Source organism: Thermobia domestica, chromosome 12 (genome assembly GCF_964235325.1).
Source record: "Thermobia domestica chromosome 12, izTheDome1.hap1.1, whole genome shotgun sequence".
NCBI classification, from domain to species: domain Eukaryota; kingdom Metazoa; phylum Arthropoda; class Insecta; order Zygentoma; family Lepismatidae; genus Thermobia; species Thermobia domestica.
Genome location: NC_137465.1, coordinates 176,438,713 through 176,459,096, shown reverse-complemented (window position 1 = coordinate 176,459,096; position 20,384 = coordinate 176,438,713). Strand labels below are relative to the sequence as shown.

At 36.5% G+C, this 20,384-nt stretch overlaps 1 protein-coding gene across 1 annotated transcript in view; it reads right to left on the bottom strand.

Moving 5' to 3' along the window:
- The window catches only part of LOC145666846 (matrix metalloproteinase-21-like), a 227,550-nt gene that overhangs the window by 15,183 nt on the left and 191,983 nt on the right, over positions 1–20,384 (bottom strand). The window contains exon 9 of the mRNA XM_081734421.1: positions 3,801–3,945. Coding sequence (XP_081590547.1) covers positions 3,801–3,945 — 145 coding nt within the window. The remainder of the gene's footprint in view (positions 1–3,800; positions 3,946–20,384) is intronic.

The following is a 20,384-nucleotide window of genomic DNA, read 5'->3' as shown; positions in this document are numbered from 1 at the left end:
TTTAGAATTACTTATGATTCCGCTAAACATTTATCGCTGGTTTATTTATGTAAGGGTTATAATGTTGCTTCAAAGTTCAGGAAACCCTTTATAAGGACGTATATGATGGCAACGTACAATCATGTTGTATTTATAATCAATAAGTATTACAACATTAACTTTTTTTTTTTTTTTTTGTTATTGAAATATTTCAGTGTGTTGTTTGTCAGTCTTCTCGTTCAATCTTTTATTGTAGTTTTAAATTTATTGTAGTTTCTGAGAGATTTCTGGGAAAATCAAGCAAAAATTTAGTTTCTGTCGCCATCTTAAGAATTTTGGGTAGCCGTGATGCATATTCAACAGATAATATCACTGTGATCTTAAGTGAAAATTTTGAAATGATAAGCTTGATCACTTGTACACGACTCACTTTCTGTACGTTTTTCTTTTTTCATTTATGCATTCCAAAAAAGATATAGCCATAGTCTGTCAATGTCATTTAGATTATTCATCGCTTCTATAGGTGCAGGCTTCCGTATTTCTTTCTTATTCATATTAGCACTGAAGCCAGAAGTCTGTGACGAAATTGCTTGCTGAAATAAACGCATTATGATAAGCGGAAATATGTGTCGATAACTGAATGTTGGTACTAAAATCACGTCCCTCAGAGTATTGTACTATGGCATGATTTTATGAAATCAGTATATAATGATGGCGAGCAGTGCTTGCTTGCCTAGAAACAATTAACCAATATCTATCATTATTAGATCATATGCTCAATTGTTGTTTAGATATACTTGTATTTATTTAACTTTTGATTTCACATTGTCACATTTCTAGCCATTGCTTAAACTGAATCGATATACTAGAATTTTGAATTTTTAAATTAATTTCAAACCAATTTCTTCACTGGAGCAACCATCAATTTGTCTTGAATTAGAAAAAGTTCAACTAAAAGGAAGGTATAAAATTTTGAACCCAATTTCTTTAAATATTAAATCACAGTAATTTGTATCCAATTTGAATCCAACTGTGGTGTCAATTTTATGTCAATAGGAATTTTAGTGTGCAATCGTTCGAAGAATCTCTGCTCTATTTCTGGAAACATTATTTTCAAAATAAATTTAAATAACATTAATAAGCTATTGGATCTAAAATTTATAAAATATAATATTTAGATTGGAATATACATGTATAAAGAACAAATAGCGAACGTTATAGAAGTTAGACCAAATATAACAATAATAAATAAGCTTTGCACATTTCCAACATTATATTTGTATTTTAGTAGTTCGGATTCTATATTTTACTATAGGTTTTCGTCACATGTAGCCTCGGTGCTAAAAAGAACAATAGACTTCAACAAAGAAACAAACATACATATTGGAAAGGTACTTAAAATTCAAATATAATTTTGATAACATAAGCCTTGCAACAGCATCCTCAAACTTCGCCGAGATTACAGACAAAAGATCTCCAGTTCTTTACCAGAGGGTAGCGTTCCCAAAACTGATGCAACGTTCCCTCTTTGTACTGCCATGCTGATGCGTTGCAGTAGAAAAGAGGTTGCTCTAGCATCTCCTGACGATAAAGAAATGCGGTGACCAACTTCTTTTATAAAGTTAAGGCCTTATAAAAACATTAATAAGCTATATTTTCTTAAAATATTTTATAGACAATTAGACCAAAGTGATAGCAACTCACTGAAATATTTCGACATTGGAGCGACAATATATTTATCACTGTTGTAATTATCTTCTTAATTAATATCAGTAGATGTTACGCACAAAATGATTAAACTTTGAACTTCTTCGTCATACTTATCTGAATATCATACCCCTCACATAAATAAACCAAGTAATTCCATAGAAATAATACATTTTAATGAAATGAAACGATTGTTATGAGTTTATTGTTTATAGTTCTTTTTTGTTCTTAATATTTTATCACATTATTCTTAATAGAATAGCATTAGTAACTACATAAAATTGTTTTTAATTCTATTTGAAAACAAATTTGTGACCAGTAATCAAGACAATTTCTAATAAAGGAGCTGCACCTTTCTGTCACATTTCTTTGAAGGTGTTTCCTGATGATGGTTGTAAAAAATACTAAAATAAACTGTTCATGTTGTAATATATAGGCCTAATGTGTATTAAAAGAAAAGTATTGTATGCCACCAATTATTTTTAGTTAATAATAACGGAAAGAGTGTGTCTATGACAAACGATGTGTAATAATATACATATATTTCTCCGCATGCATTGATAAATGCACGATTATGTATGATGTGTATGTATTTAAATAGAGTAAGCAGATTTCCTATATTCCTCCGATATGTCCTACATTTTTTAATACAATGTACGGAGAAAATACAAAACGTCCTTCAATTAAAGATTCTTTTTTAGGTTTCCAATTTCAAAGTTGTTTCTATTTACTATCACAGTACTAATCTGAAAGTGTTGCTATGAAGATCCAAAATTCCTTAAAATATAATTTATATTTCAAACAAATTTATCTCACTCTTCTTCACAATGGTTTATAGCTTAAACCGTGCTACATAGCTGTCTAATCACATGCTAAAATATAGTACTTGAGTGGCAATGAATTAATTATGAGAGTCTATGGATACTGGTATTAAACACAGTAATAGAAAACTTTCTCTATATGGTTTTATGTACACTTATTTCAAGCTCCAGTTGTTTTATATATATGATTAAACGGTGCACTATTTTTTGTCAATTATTAATGTCTATGTTCTAATTAAGAATTTTAATATCAAAATTTTTATGCGCAACTTGATGCCACCTTGGAAAGTCACTGTTGCCAAAACATACTTATATACAGATTGGTGAATTTTATGATAATTTGGCATCTAACAAATTATGTTTAGATTATTATAATATATTAACATAAAACAAAAATTCTTTTTAAATGTATTAAGTAATTTATTTTTTGTTAATAAAATTACAAATAATATTATCTAGTCTTTGTCAAGGTTTCCTTCTTCCGTGTTAAGACTCGGTGACTTGAGTATGACGTTATAAGCCTCAAATACGTTTCTTTCAATTTGAGAAATAGTGCGTTGTGAAATAGCTATGTCTTGAATAGTGTGTTTTGATTTTTGCAGATGTTTATGAAGTCCTGAAATTGCTTCCTTATTTTCATTACCATCTATAATAATCAATATAATAGAATCTCTCTCTCTCTCTCCCTCTCTCTCTCTCTCTCTCTCTCTCTATATATATATATATATATATATTAATTACTGAAAAGTAAAGATTTTGTATATAATGAAATTGGAATCTTTGCACGATATATGTGTTATGATACATTTTCATTGATATTTTAACTTTTACGCAAGTTAGTTTACCAAAATTCTGTGTGGGAAATATCCTTTCATTTGAGATTAAATTTAGCTGCTCGACAAGATATAACTTTTGGTTCAAAGTCTTACATTTTATGATCTTATCTTCATTTTGAGAAGTAATCATGTAGGCATCAAGGGCCGTATTTACGCATGGGCCATGGCTCGAGGCGGCAAATTTTCTCTGACCGGATTTTGATTCATACTCCAGTTCTGCAAATTATAGAAATTTGTCAGCAACCATTTATATTGAGGAGCAGGACTTGCAAATGGCTTGGATTGGCCAAAATGTTAGATACGCCCCTATGGCCACCTTAATTTTAGTGAGGTAACAATAGTTTTAGTTCAGTTTTCAGAAATAATTGAAGTACTACGAATTGAAATAATGAATAGATGCTACTCATTTATAAAACAATTAGGCCTACTGATGACTTTGCTCTTATAATTTACTCACCATAAATTCTTTGAACTTCTTCCCTATCTTCTGGATCTAGCTGGACATCAGCTTCTGTTGGTTGTTGATAGATAGCGTACATAACACTTTCATTCCGAGATGTGTGAGCCAAGCCAAGCACATGTCCAATTTCGTGTACTGCGACCTATCAAAACAGATGAAAAAAGACGGCCTACTTAAGTCTATAATAAATAATTGTATACACGACTCCAAAAGTGCATTACCACTTGCTCTCCTCCTTTTCCTGCAATAGCAGGCAACCCAGAAAGCTCGGCGGTCAGGTTGGTTGCGAATTCGAAAGGCGTTGGACCAAACCTGAATTTTGTAACAAATATATTAGTGTGACAAACTCCAAATAAGAGAATAAAACAAATTGTTAAGAATGACAATTTTATTATCGTGACGGAGTTTAATGACATCAAAAGTTACAAAATGATCTTACTTAAGTAGTTCAAACAAAATGAATGACAACAAACAGATACCAGAGGAAAGCATTTCTCTTTCCCCCAAAAAATAATCTCATAAAAACGAAAAAGTTACATAATGTAAAGTATTAATATAAAACCCACACAAAAATTTAAAAAGTTGACACCCGAAAGGCAAGAACAACTGAACCGCAGTGAATGAAATTGTGCACAGATATTTAAAACATAAAATGAGGGACACGGGTTTCGTATTTTCTAAAAAAAAAAAAAAAAGTTGGAGGGGAACGGACCCCTCCAAACACTTGATCACGAAATATCAATAGTGCTAGTAGCAGTACGTCAGATGTGTGTAAAGGACAGGAAGAATTCTAACGAAACTTTACGTGTGGGCAACACGCAAAAAATAAACCAATACGGGCATTTTCATTTTCCAGGAGAAAACGGTTTTACGGGGCAAAAGACCCACCTAAAGTTTTAAAGTTGAAGCCCGATAGGCAAAAAGAAGTGAATCGAAGTTAATGAAATTGTTCACAGATATTGCAGACGGAAAATAAAGATACGGGTTCCGTATTTTCTTGGAAAAACCGGTTGGGTGGGGCACCGACCCCTCCAAACCTTTGATCACGAAATATCAAAAGTGCTAGTAACACTATGTCAGATGTGTGTAAAGGACATGAAGGATTGCAAGGAAACTTTGTGTATGGATAATAGCGCAGAAAAAAGGAATACGGTTTGTTTTCTATTCTGCGGAAAATGGGTTTCAGGGGCAAAAGAACGCGCTACAAAATTTCAAAATTTGACGCCCGAAAAGTAAGAAGAAGTGAACCAAAGTGAATGAAATTTTGTACAGGTATTGTAGTCACAAAATGAGGGAATACGGGTTTCGAATTTTCCTGGAAAAGACGGTTAGGTCGGGTACAGACCCCTCCAAACCTTAGATCACGAAATATCAAAAGTGCTAGTAACAGTATGTCAGATGTGTGTAAACGACATGACGAATTGCAATGAAACTATGCGCATGGACAATGTGCAAAAAATAAAGGTATCCTTTTCATTTATTTTCTGCGTAAAAACGGTTTAAGGGGACAAAAAGCCCCACCTAAAGTTTTGAAATTTGAGGCCCGAAAGGCAAAAAGAAGTGAGCCGAAGTGAATGAAATTATACACAGATATTGTAGACATAAAATTAGGGAATACGGGTTTCGTATTTTCCTTTAAATGGGGTTGGGTGGGGCAGGGTACCCACCAAACATTTGATCACGAAATGAAATGAAAAATTAAATGAAATCTTTGAGTTTTACGTCCCACGGTTATGCCGGTTAGGCTAAAGGAGACGGTGATGATGAGTAATGAATGAAATGGTGGAATGAAGAAAGTGGGAGGAAACGGGAGAACCCCGAGAAAACCCACGAGTACGGTGTTTGTCCACCACAAAGTTCACTTGGCGGGGGCTGGGATCGAACCCGGGACCCCAAGCACCAGAGATGAACGCTCTACCACTGAGCCACCGTGCCCCCCTGATCACGAAATATCAAAAGTGCTAGTAACAGTATGTCAGATGTGTGTAAACGACATGACGAATTGCAACGAAGCTATGCGCATGGACGATTTGCAAAAAAAAGGAAGGTATACGTTTTATTTATTTTCTGCGGAAAAACAGTTTAAGGGGGAATAAGAACCCCACCGAAAACTTTGAAAGTTGACGCCCGAAAGGTAAGAAGAAGTGAACCGAAATGAATAATATTTGGCACACATATTGTAAACATAATACGAGGGTATACGGGCATCGTATTGTCTGGAAAAGACAAATTGGTGGAGCACGGACCCCTCCAAACCTTTGATCACGGAATATCAAAAGTGCCAGTGCCAGTATGTCTGATGTGCTTAAAGGACAGGAAGAATTGGAACGAAACTTTGTGCATGGACAATACGCAAAAAATAAACAAATACGTTTTTTTATTTTCTGCGGAAAAACGGTTTTCGGGGGCAAAAGCCCCCATCCAAAATTTCTGATATTGACGCACGAAAATCAAAATAGGTGTACCGAAGTGAATGAAATTGTGCACAGATATTGTACACATGAAATAAGGGAATACGGGTATCATATTTTCATGGAAAAAATGGTTGAATGGGGAATGGACACCTACAAATCTTTGATCACGGAATATCAAAAGAGATAGTAACAGTATGTCAGATGTGTATATAGAATATGAAGAATTGAAACTAGGCCTTGTGTATGGACAATACGCAAAAAAATGAACTAATAATGTTTTTCATTTTCTGCGAAGAAACGGTTTTAGAAGGCAAAGCCCCCACCTAAATTTTGAAAGTTGACGATCGAAAGGCATAAGGAAGTGAGCCAAAGTGAATGAAATTGTAGGCAGACATTGTAGACATAACATGAGGGAATACGGGTTTCGTATTTTCCTTGAAAAAAGGGTTAGGTGGGGCACCGACCCCTCCGAACATTTGATCACGAAATATCAAAAGTGGTAATAACAGTATTTCAGAAGTGTGTAAGACATGAAGAATTGCAAAGAAACTTTGTGTATGGACAATACGAAAAATAAAGGAATAAGGTTTGTTTTATTTTCTGCGGAAAATGGATTTCAGAGCAAAAAATAGACCCCAAAATTTTGAAAGTTGGTGCCCGGAAGGTAAGAAGTGAACCAAAATGAATAAAATTTTGTGCAGACATTGTAGACACAAAATGAGGGAATATGGGTTTCATATTTGCTTGGAAAAGACGGTTAGGTGGGGCACGCACCCCTCCAAACCTTTGATCACGAAATATCAAAAGTGCCAGTAACAGTATGTCAGATGTGTGTAAAAGAGATGAAGAATTGCAACGCAACTTTGTGTATGAACAATAGGCAAAAAATAAACGAATATGTTTTTTATTTTCGAGGGGAAAACGAGTTTTGGGGGGCAAGAGCCCCCGTCAAACTTTTTGGAATTTGACCCAAAAAGGCAAGAAGAAGTAAACCGAAGTGAATGAAATGTGCACAAATATTGTAGAGGTAAGATGAGGGAATACGTGTTTCGTATTTTCCTGAAAGAAAAAAAAACTGTTGAGTGGAACGATTTGTTGAGTTTCGGGAGGAGTGAACCGAAGCGAATGAAATTGTATATAGATATTGGATATGTAAAATAAGGCCTTTCGTGTTTTACAAGTGTCGTGTATTCATCCGATTTTTTCAAATTTGGCATATCAACTACAAGCACAAATAGTATAACGTATTTTATAGTATTTCAGGAGGAATGTTTAATCCTTACAATGTTTTTGCGCATAAAAAACGTGTCAATTTATTTCCAGTTAGCTGTTGATCTGCCAAATTTAAAGCAAAACGAATTGGGACACTTGAGAAAGACGCAATGCCTTATTTTACATTGGGTCTATATAATATCTACACACAATTTCATTTGCTTCAGTCCACTCCTTCCTGTGCTATTACGGTAATATTTACTTTTTTGTCGGAGGGGCCTAGGCCAAAGCACTGTTTTTCCTCAAGTATTAAAACACGTTTCATTTATTGTTTTGCAAATTGTCCCTATACGAAGTTTCGTTGCAATTTTCCAGTCTTTACGAGGTTCTGACGTATGCTTATTTGCACTTTCGATATTTCGTAATCAACGGGTTACAAGGTCCGTTCCTCACTCAACCTTTTTTTTCAGGAAAATACGAAACCGAATTATCTCATTTTATGTCTACACTATCTGCCCACAATATCATTCAATTCGGTTTATTCCTTCTTGCCTTTCGGACCTCAAATTTCAAAATTTTAGGTGGGTATTTTGCCCCCTAAAACCGTTTCTCCACAGAAAATAAAAAACCGTATTTCGTTTATTTTTTGCGTATTGTCCCTACACAATGTGTCATTTCAATTCTTCATGTCCTTCAAGCACTTCTGGGATACTATTATTAGCACTTTTGATATTTCACGATCATAGTTTTGGAGCGGTCTGAGTCCCACCTAAACGGTTTTTTTTAGGATAATAAGAAACCCGTATTCCCACCGGTGGTGACGAAAAAAAATGCGCCTGTAGAGGGATAATTTGCTGACGTTTTTAAATTTGGCCAATCAGGGCATCTTTAATTGTGTATATTCGACGATAACAGATTTGAATCAGATAAAATGCACTCGCCATGTAATTTTATTACAAAATGACGCGTGTCTGTTTGTTTTATTTCATAGTTCTCCCATATTAACTTTCTATTGATCGGCGACAATTTCCATTTAAGAGGACTGAATACCGCCGGAATTTTAAAAATGATCCCCATTGATTCATACGGGAAACTATTCCACGTTTTGAGCCGAAACAAGACTGAATTTCAAGGTTATGATTGTATTGATTCAAATCATTAATTGCTCCTTTTTAGTAACTGCATCTTATATTGCCATCTAGTGGCAAGCAACAGAACTCAGTGATGAATGGATATTGGTCTCGCGGAGGAATATCAAGCTCGTATGTTTCTGCTACTCTCAAGCGCTAAATTCAAAGTTTAATACTTGTGTGGAAAAAAATCATGCTACAAATAAGTAAAAAGGTCATTAGGTTTTATCAACGAAGAGAAAGAACGGGATTGAACTTAAAACCTTGGAGAGAAGAACAAACTTTTGTAAGCGAAGTTCAACATAAAATATACAATATAATTTTTGACATTATAAAGAAACCTTGAATGTAGGTTGGAAGAATCATTCAGAAATTTCAGCTCGAATTTGTTTCAGGCGGGCTCGCGTGTGGTGTTGTCAATTCTCCTGTACGTGTTCTGAGTGCGGCACAGTCACTATTAGATCAGCTGAGGAAAAAAAGAGAAAAACAGCTCGCACAATCAGCGAGTTGTTATTATTCTCACTATATTTACGTTTTAGTTTTGTTTATAACTAAGCCATGACCTCTGCAAATCGCAGTCATTTCCAATAATCAGTGCCAGATCTGAAGAATTGGGACAAACGCTCCGAGCGGCAATTTAGGGGACGACAAGCTGCAAAAGTAAAAAGTAAAAACTCCTACAAAAGAAATACAATCACCTATTGAATTCAATTTGGCCTAAACGTCTTTCAAATTTCAATACCAGTATGCTCATATATTTGTAATGTTAATGCATACAACGTACCTTCCTCTGCAATTCAAAATACGTAGGCAGGTCTCCATTGAAAATTTAAAAAAATGGACTACATGATGCGAGGCCATGGTGGCCGTCACGTCGGCTAGTCGTGTTGTGTAGCTAATAAAAGATGACTCTTCTCCACTGCCCTGATTCGGCCCTTCAAACTTTTTTTCTTCTATCGAAGCCAGGGCTGCCTATTTGGGAAAAGTCTCAATGTTGACGATTGCTAGTTATAAAAGCGATGCATCCGCCGTTCTGTTGGAAAGGGTGGCGGGGTGTGGAAAGTCCCGCAAAATTCTACCTTGCCCAATGGGAAAATATCTAGATTCTACACTACCAATCTATATATATAAAATTGAAAATAACTGTTTGTGAGTAAATCTCCTGAACCGCCCAACCGATATCGATCAAATTCTTAACATGGATTAGCTTCAAGGCTGGGCTGGTTTTAGGCTATTCACTTTGATGGTAGAACTGAGGGGAGGAGGAGGGGGTGTAAAAATAAATAAAACTTAATAACTCCTGAACCACTCGACCGATCTTGATCAAATTTTAAACATAAATGAGGTTCAAGCCTGGGATCACTTTTACGATTTAAATTTGACGCAGCACCGTGAGGGAGGAGAAGGAGTGGGAGACACATAAAAATCAATTTATATAAGACTAAAAGCGACTATTTTGTAACTTAATACCTATTGAACAATCTGACCGATCTCAATCAAATTTTCAAGATATATGAGGTTTGGATCTGGAAACATTTTTCTAATTTCACTTTAACGGTAGATCCTAGGGGAGGGGGAGGGACGAATAAGTAAAAACTAATAAAACCTAATATCTTTGGAACCACTCAATCAATCTCGATCAAATTTTCAACATATATGAGGGTCGGGCCTTGGGTGTTTTTATCGTTTCATTTTGACGAGCCAACGTAGGATAGGTGGAGGGAAAAATATATGTAAAAAATAAAAATGAAAATGACTACCTTTGTGACTTCATCACTCTTGAACCACGTGACCGATCTCAATCAAATTTCCAACATACATGAGTTTAGGGACAGTGATTGCTTTAGGTTATTCACATTGACGATGCAAAGTAGGGAGGCGGAGGGGGAGAAAAATTTGAAAATGATCAAACATCACCGATATTGGAGTTGAATCCATAGTTTTCGGGGTCGATGAGAGAAACAGTGACACTTCTGCTGTTGTTTCAATCCAAGTTCAGCCCTAATAGTTGGGGAGGGGGAGGGTGCAATGGAGGAGAGAGGATAAATATTTAAAAATGATCGAAAATGACTAATATTAGTGTCGAATCAATAGTTTTAAGAGTAGCAGAGATTAACAGTGACAATTCTGATGCCGTGTGCCGCAGCACGGAGGAGGGGTAGGGGAGCTATATAATTATAATAATAGTAATAATAATAATAATAATAATAATAATAATAATAATAATAATAATAATAATAATAATAATCGAAAATGACCAATATTAGTGTCTAATCCACAATTTTCGGGATCATTCTGATGAACTGTGACATTTTCGATCCGGTTTAAATGCAAGATCAACTCCGCCACTTGCGGGAAGAGGAGAAAGAGATATATTAAATGGTCGATAATGGCCACTATCAGTGTCGAATTTATAGTTTTCTGGGTCGCTTAGATGAACAGTGATACTTTCGATCCCGTTTAATTTCAAATTCAATCACACAACTTGGGGGAGGTGGAGAAAGAGATATTGAAAAATGATCGAAAATGACCAATATTAGTGCTGAATACACATTTTTGGGGGTCCCTGAAATGAACAGTGTCACTTTTGATGCCATGGCCCGCAAAATGGGGGAGGAGAAAATATACATATAAATGACCGAAAATGACCATTATTGGTGTCGAATCCATGATTTTTGGGGTCGCCGAGATGATCAATGATCTTTCCGATGCTGTTTAAATCGATGCCATTAAAAACGAAAACAGCATATTTCACGGGCACTAAACACATGAAATACGGAGTTGTGCATTTAAATTTTCATTTCAACTCAGCAAAGCGCTAGTAATATTAATAAAGCTCAGGCACTGTCCTTTTTCTATTTCAAAACCAGCTACAAATCTCTTTCGTAGAATATCTATTACTGGAACTATCGTTATATTTTTGTTTTTCGTCCCTATACAACACCAAGGTTATAAAGGAAGGTCTTTTTGATGTGGGTTCGCAGCTTGAATCTGACCGACCGTTCCCAACCATACTATCTCGCCTCCAGAAAAACTGGATTACAGGGCAGAGTCTAAAGCAAGAAATGTATATCTCTTTTGCTAAAAAAAAATTTAGTTCGCATACTAGTCACAGCACATGTTTAGAGGTTTTTCAACGAATCTGTATGAGACGAGACCTGCAAATGACACAGGACTGAAAGTTGAGCTTACACCAGAAGTCGAATCTGGTATCATTCTAAGACAAAAAAAAATCCTAATGGCTGACTACTTTAATGCTCATATTTCATTCTCATGTAAAAATTTAGGGTGAGCCCGGCCCCCTAAACTGCCCGTGGATTCGGGCCTGTGTGACCCCCCACCCTCGAACACAATTTTCTGGAAGAAAGCCTCTATTCTTCCTTTTGTCTGTCTAGTTTACTGAAAACATGAAAAGCAAACTAGGTCACAGAGCATAGAGTCGGAAATGATTGACATGTTGCATTGCAGACATATTTCGTACCATTGATGATTTTGGGAGGTTTCCCAGGGACCAAATTCCCCTCGGAGTTATATCTCCTATGGTGCTCAATATGCGTTGAGTTGATTTTATCGTCCCTTTCAGCAGCGAGACTATATGAGACGGGACCTACTGGTTAATCGTGAAATCCGAACCACATGAGCTCTCGGTGGGAATCGAACCTGGGTTTCTCACGTCAAAGGCGCGTACGCTAACCACTTAGACACGAAGAAGCTCAGTGCTCATATTAGTAAAGAAGAAAGCACATTATAGAACTTTCAGTTGAGATAACTAAAAACGACGGCTGTTAAATGAATATTTTTCATCTTGAATATATTGTGATAATTTTCAATCTTATTTGATAATGTCATTTTTAAAAAAATAGCATTCTCTTTTCTGTAACTCACTACAGTATACAAGTTAAATTTCAGACAGTGTGCAAAAGAGGGGAAGTGACTACAATGTACGATGGACCTTCTTGTAAAGCATTCTTGTAAACCGATGAACAAAACCTTTCTTGTGAAATTCAGCGTTGCAAACAACCTGTGTGGTTGACTGATAGCTACACACAAACTGACAGAACGAGTCTTAATTTGAGTACTGAAGCTGCCTCAGGCTAAAAGCAACCTGCCCTCAGGCGTTGTTTTGTGCCTTGTAACATTGTGTTTAAAAACAGACACAGACACAAGATAAAACAACTAATAAGGCTAGTTTTCTGTTATACAAAATTATATTTCCCAATTTGTTGTTTGAAGCCTCTTAATCTATATATATAAAAGAGAACGTACAATTTTTTGTCCGCTCATCACGCTAATACGGCTGAACCAATTTCTTTCATTTTTGGGGGGTTATTAGGATTTGGACCCTAGATGGTTTTTATCATATCACTTTAATTTTTAATTACCAGTGTCTTGAGATAATTGACCATTCAGGTGTCCATAACGTACAAATCCTTTGTTATTAGTTCATCATAGGTAAAAATAAACGTATTTATATGCAACCCGCATGACCGTGTCACTCGGCGGGTTAACATAAATGACAGGCGATATACAGCGGAAAATAGCTTGAATCTTCTGTTTAAAATTTTTTAATTGATTTGCTTATTTTTACAGACACTTTTACAATATGCCAGCACCGGGATGACCGCAGCGAAGCGGGGCGGGTTAACATAAATGACAGGCGATATAATGTTAAGATTTACTGCAATCTTCTATGGTTTTTATCATATCACTTGAAAGCGAAAAAGTAAAAATTATCTAAGTAACAAAGTTTATTGCGTTCCGGGGTGACCGCAGCGAAGCGGGGTGAACGCTGCTAGTTCCTTATAAAAAACAACATATCCAGATTTATATTTATCATAAAAATATATTTATCATTCAGGTCCTTTATTATTATTATTATTATTATTATTATTATTATTATTATTATTATTATTATTATTAGTAGTAGTAGTAGTAGTAGTAGAATTGGTATTATTATTATTATTATTATTATTATTATTATTATTATTATTATTATTATTATTATTATTATTATTATTACCGCATAATATTTTTTGCTAGTCCTCACAGCAATCAATATTTAGCAGCAGGGGTAAAAGTGCGTGGGAACGCGGGGAAACCCGGCCCCCCACCTCCAAAAAATGTGTATGGCGTCCCCCGAGTTCCTAAACAATTACAATGGGCAAGCATAGGCATGGGGGACGGCGTGACGTCATGCCACTACCTACCGTCCAGATGATTCCATCCCATCTTGCCTAATCCCACCTCGTCTAACGATTTATCAGCCACTTATATCTCCAAGAGAAGGATGTCCACCGCTTTAGGCGAAATGGGAATTCCCATATTGCCTAATCCCATCTCGCCTAATATCGCGGTAGGATGCAAGGAGGAAATTTCTGTACTAAAGAGGGAATTCCTCTACTAGCATTATAACCAGATATTTCAATCAATATTGGCAATCTCTGTAAACTACAATTTAAATATATAATAATTACTATACAAGAAGAAAGCATAGGGGAAGGCGATTTAGTTAATTTAGTTCACTTTTGATTTGTTTTGGGAATACTGGAAATTGATTGGCAAACAGGATCTAATCAGAAACAGGATAGAAATATACAGGGTGTTTCAAAGCAACACTGAGAACCTTTGGGAGCTGATTCCTGATACCAAGATAAGAACCTGGGTGCACAAATACTTCCTTATGACCAGCCAAAAACCTGTCGGGAAAATGCCCAAAATGTAACTCGAGAACAGAATGTCGTATCGAAGTCGGGGTAAAGGAAATGTATATTATTTTTAGCCACAGCTTCCATTAATGCACAACTCGATATGGTACATGGGCAGCACAAAGATCACCCCAAAGGAATTGAAAAATTATTGGGATATTTTATGAAATGTTGACTGAGGCAAGTTAACTACAATTAAATATGATATTTCAAATAACAGGAATCTTAGAACACGGTCGAAGTTACAAGAACATCGTTAAAATTATAAAAAGGGAAGATGCACATATTTGATTGATCTACTTTGTCTCAGTATAGAATTGACTATCGAGAAAGAACTGAAGTTATTTAAAGTCCATAAAGTTTACATGTTATGCCTTCTAGGCTAAGGAAGACAGAGAGATCACGCATGGTTATGGGGTAGAGTGTGCGACTTTCGCATAGGAGACCCGGCTCCAATTATCAGCGGGAGCACAAACAGTTCGGATCTCACGTTAATCCGTAGCTCCATGTCTCATGTAATTTTGCAACCGAAGGGATGTTAAACTGAAATCCGATCCAATAATAGAGAGAGATAATAGATGGAAGCTATTTTTTGGGGAAGTAATTCGTGAAAGGAGAATGTAGGAGAAAACAGGATAATCTCGAGAAATCTCACGGGTACGATGGTATCCACTACAAACTTTTATAGTCTGGTATCCATCCCACCATCCGGCATCCAAAACGGTTTTAGGGGGCAAAAGAACCCACCCCAAACTTTTGAAAGTTGACGCCCGAAAGATAAGAAGAAGCGAACCGAAGTGAATGGAATTTTGCACAGATATTGTAGACATAAAATGTTGGCATACGGGTTTCGTATTTACCTGGAAAAGACGGTTAGGTGGAGCACGAACCCCTCCAAACATTTGATCACGAAATATGAAAAGTTGTAACACTATGTCAAATGTGTGTATAGGACATGAAGAGTTGCAACGAAACTTTACGTATATACAATACACAAAAAACAAAGGAATACGTTTTTTTTTATTTTCTGCGGAAAAATGGTTTTAGGGAGCCAAACCCCCCACCCCAAACTTTTGAAAGTTTACACCCGAAAAATAAGAATTGAACCGAAGTGAATGAAATTTTGCACACATATTGTAGACATAAAATATGGGTATACGGGTTTCGTATTTACCTGGAAAAGACGGTTAGGTGGGGCACGGACCCCTCCAAACATTTGATCACGAAATATCAAAAGTGCTAGTAACAGTATGTCAGATGTGTAAACGACATGACAAATTGCAACGAAACTATGCGCATGGACGATGTGCAAAAAAAGGAAGGTATACGTTTTATTTATTTTCTGCGGAAAAACAGTTTAAGGGGGCAAAAGCCCCCACCGAAAGTTTTGAAATTTGAGGCCCGAAAGGCAAAAATAAGTGAGCCGAAGTGAATGAAATTGTACACAGATATTGTAGACATAAAATTAGGGAATACGGGTTTCGTATTTTCCTGGAAAAAACGGTTGAGTGGGGCACAGACCCCTCCAAACATTTGATCACGAAAACATTGAAATGTTAAAGGTGCCTCCTGAAATACTATAAAATAATATATATACTGTTTGAGCTCACTGTTGATCTTCCAAATTTGAAAAAACAGATGGATACACTTGTGAAACACGAAAGGTCTTATTTTACATATCCAATATCAACACAAAATTTCATCGCTTCTGTCCACTCCTTCCGCCACCAGACGCCTCGATCCACTCTAAAGTTTTTTTTTCTTTAAAGGAAATTACGAAACATGTATTCCTCCATCTTACCTCTACAATATTTGTGCACAATTTCATTCACTACGGTCCACTTGTTTTTGCCTTTTGGGCGTCAATTTTCAAAATTTTCGGTGGGGGCTTTTGCCCCTTTACCGTTTTTTCGCAGAAAATAAAACGTATTTTTTTATATTGCCACTACGCAAAATTTCGTCGCAATTCTTCATGTTCTTTAGGACTTCTGGCATACTGTTATTAGCACTTTTGATATTTCGTGATCAAAGATTTGGAGGGGTCCGTGCCCCACCTAACCGTTTTCTCCAGTAAAATACGAAACCCGTATTCCCTCATTTTATGTCTACAATATCTGTGCACAATTTCGTTCACTTCGGTCCACTTGTTTTTGCCTTTCGGGCGTCAACTTTCAAAATTTTGAGTGTGGGTTTTTGACCCCTGAAACAGCTTTAACGGAGAAAATAAAAATACACGTACCGGTAATCATTTATTTTATATGTAGTATCTACCTACCAAATTTTATCAAAATCGGAGTGTTACACTGGGGAAGTGTTACTTGTCAGTCATTGTAGAATTATTTTCCCTGTTTCTCCACCAAGAAGAAATTGTCTGACAAGTAAAGGGTCTAAATGGATGAATCGAGTTGCGGAATGAGACGTAGTGTGACTGATAGAGGATGTGGAAATATGTAAATGTGCAAAGTTATAAGGGCTAAACGTCATAAGAAACGGAGGGGGTCAAAATTGATGGGAGAAGGGCTATGCTATGTTATTGAAATACATCAAATAAACTGTTGAATCGTGAAAATAGTGAAAGATAGACAATGCAAACGGTGGTAGTTTCACATATTGACAAAATGTGATCTACAATAGGCAGAGTAAATCATGAACTTCCGGCTGCACCTTGAAATCCGCCATTTTGAAATCTGTGATAATTTTGGAAATGGAAAGGTAGTGATGTGATATATCAGTTAGGGCAGCATGTTCTCAAAAGTCAATTATGAACTTTATTGATCGTTATCTGTACTTATTTGTTAGATTTAGGATAATCTTCATAGTTATTTACGAAAATTTAGAAGACTGATGCTCGTACGTTGAAAGTTTGGACTATCACGAAAACACATGTAAGTTGAACATGTTCAAAGCCAAGAAAACTAACCTCGATATTTGATATCCAAGTTGTATATTATTATATTTCACTGTCGAATATCAAATTTCAGTGTTAGTTTTCTTGGTTTATAGATATGTGAATTATTTCTTGTCCATAATACGACTAATAACGCTAAAAGACTCACAAATCAAATTTAGTTCGTACCTTTAGCATTTCTTACAATCAACGTATAATTGTAGTTATCAGCCTTTCGATAATTATGAGACTCATAGACTCCTTCTTTCTTACAAATATTAGTATCAAGTATTAGTATCTTAACGGTAACCCACTGATAAACTGTAAGCAACCCCTGTAAAATGAAATGAAGTATTTCATTTTAACCAACACGATTATGCTTTTTAGACTAAGGGAGACAATGATTAAGGCAAGTGAATGTTGATGGAAGATATGATGGAATGATAATGTGGAAGGAAATTGGAGTATCCCGAGAAAACCGACACACGATACGATGGTGTCCACCACAAAGTTTCTTGGCTTAGGATCGAACCACAGGCCCCACGTAGCAGAGACAAGCTGTTTACCACTGAGTCACCGTGTCCTCCCCAATCCCTAAGAGACGCCGGCATCCAGTTAAGAATAACTGACAGAAAAACGTGCTCACCATTTTCGCACGAAGGAAACTCCACGAATCCCACATTCTGATCGTTTGTACTTCTTGTAGGTTGGTTTACCATACGCAATATTTAGTATATCGATACATCTATCAGAATCATACTGTTTCCTCCAAAGTAGGAGCAGGGTGACTTAGTGATAGAGCGCTTACTTCTGGTGCGGGATGGACCTCGTTCGATTCCAGACTATAAAAGTTTGTAGTGGATACCATCGTACCCGTGAGATTTCTCGGGATTATCCTGTTTTCTCCTACATTCTCCTTTCACGAATTATTTCCCAAAAATTAGCTTCCATCTATTATCTCTCTTTATTATTGGATCGGATTTCAGTTTAGCATCCCTTCGGTAGCAAAATTACATGAGATATGGAGCTACGGATTAACGTGAGATCCGAAAATGGTGGACATTCTTATCTTGGAGATGTAAGTGGCTGATAAATCGTTAGGCAAAGTGGGATTAGGCTAGATGGAATGGAATCATCTGAAAAGGTAGGGGGACGGTAGGTAGCGGCATGAGTCACGACGTCTCCCATGCCTATCTTTGCCCATTGTAATTGCTTAGGAACTGGGGGGACGCCATACACAGTTTTTTGGAGGTGAGGATGGGGTCCCCCGCGTTCCCACGCATTTTTACTCCTGCTGCTAAGTATTAATTGCTGTGAGGACTAACGAAAAATATTCATGATAATAATAATAATAAAAGAATAATAATAATAATAATAATAATAATAAAGGATCTGAACGATAAAGGTATTTTTTAAAAGTTAAAAATATTCATTTAACAGTCGTCATACTTAGTTGTCTGCACTGAAATTCCCATAATGTTCTTTCTTCTTTTCTAATATGAGCACTGAGCTTCTTCGTGGCTAAGTGGTTAGCGCACGCGCCTTTGGCGTGAGAAACCCGGGTTCGATTCCGACGAGAGCTCATGTAGTTCGGAATTCACGATTAATCAGTAGGTCCCGTCTCATATAGCCTCGCTGCTGAAAGGGACGATAAAATCAACTCAACGCATATTGAGCACCATAGGAGATATAACTCCGAGAGGAATTTTGTCCCTGGGAAACCTCCCAAAATCATCAATGGTACGAAATATGTCTGCAATGCAACATGTCAATCATTTCCGACTCTATGCTCTGTGACCTAGTTTGCTTTTCATGTTTTCAGTAAACTAGACAGACAAAAGGAAGAATAGAGGCTTTCTTCCAGAAAATTGTGTTCGAGGGTGGGGGGTCACACAGGCCCGAATCCACGGGCAGTTTAGGGGGCCGGGCTCACCCTAAATTTTTACATGAGAATGAAATATGAGTATTAAAGTAGTCAGCCATTAGGATTTTTTTGGTCTCAGAATGATACCAGATTCGACTTCTGGTGTAAGCTCAACTTTCAGTCCTGAGTCATTTGCAGGTCTCGTCTCATACAGATTCGTTGAAAAACCTCTAAACATGTGCTGTGACTAGTATGCGAACTAAAGTTTTTTTTTTTTTTTTTTTTTTTTTTTTAGCAAAAGAGATATACATTTCTTGCTTTAGACTCTGCCCTGTAATCCAGTTTTTCTGGAGGCGATATAGTATGGTTGGGAACGGTCGATCAGATTCAAGCTGCGAACCCACATCAAAAAGACCTTCCTTTATAACCTTGGTGTTGTATAGGGACGAAAAACAAAAATATAACGATAGTTCCAGTAATAGATATTCTACGAAAGAGATTTGTAGCTGGTTTTGAAATAGAGAAAGGACAGTGCCTGAGCTTTATTAATATTACTAGCGCTTTGCTGAGTTGAAATGAAAATTTAAATGCACAACTCCGTATTTCATGTGTTTAGTGCCCGTGAAATATGCTGTTTTCGTTTTTAATGGCATCGATTTAAACAGCATCGGAAAGATCATTGATCATCTCGGCGACCCCAAAAATCATGGATTCGACACCAATAATGGTCATTTTCGGTCAATTATATGTATATTTTCTCCTCCCCCATTTTGCGGGCCATGGCATCGAAAGTGTCACTGTTTATCTCAGCGACCCCCCACAAATGTGGATTCAGCACTCGGTCATTTTCTATCATTTTTAAATATCTCTTTCTCCCTCTCCCCCAAATTGTGGGGTTGAATTTGAATTTAAACGAGATAGAAAGTACCACTGTTCATCTAAGCGACCCAGAAAACTATAAATTCGACACTGATAGCGGCCATTATCGATCATTTTATATATATCACTTTCTCGCCTTCCCGCAAGTGGCGGAGCTGATCTTGCATTTAAACCGGATCGAAAATGTCACACTTCATCAGAATGATCCCGAAAATTGTGGATTAGACACTAATATTGGTCATTTTCGATTATTATTATATATAGCTCCCCTACCTCCGTGCTGCGGCACACGGCATCAGAATTGTCACTGTTAATCTCTGCTACTCCTAAAACTATTGATTCGACACTAATATTAGTCATTTTCGATCATTTTTAAATGTTTATCCTCTCTACTCCATTGCACCCTCCCCCTCCCCAATTATTAGGGCTGAACGTAGATTGAAACAGCATCAGAAGTGTCACTGTTTGTCTCATTGACCCTGAAAACTAT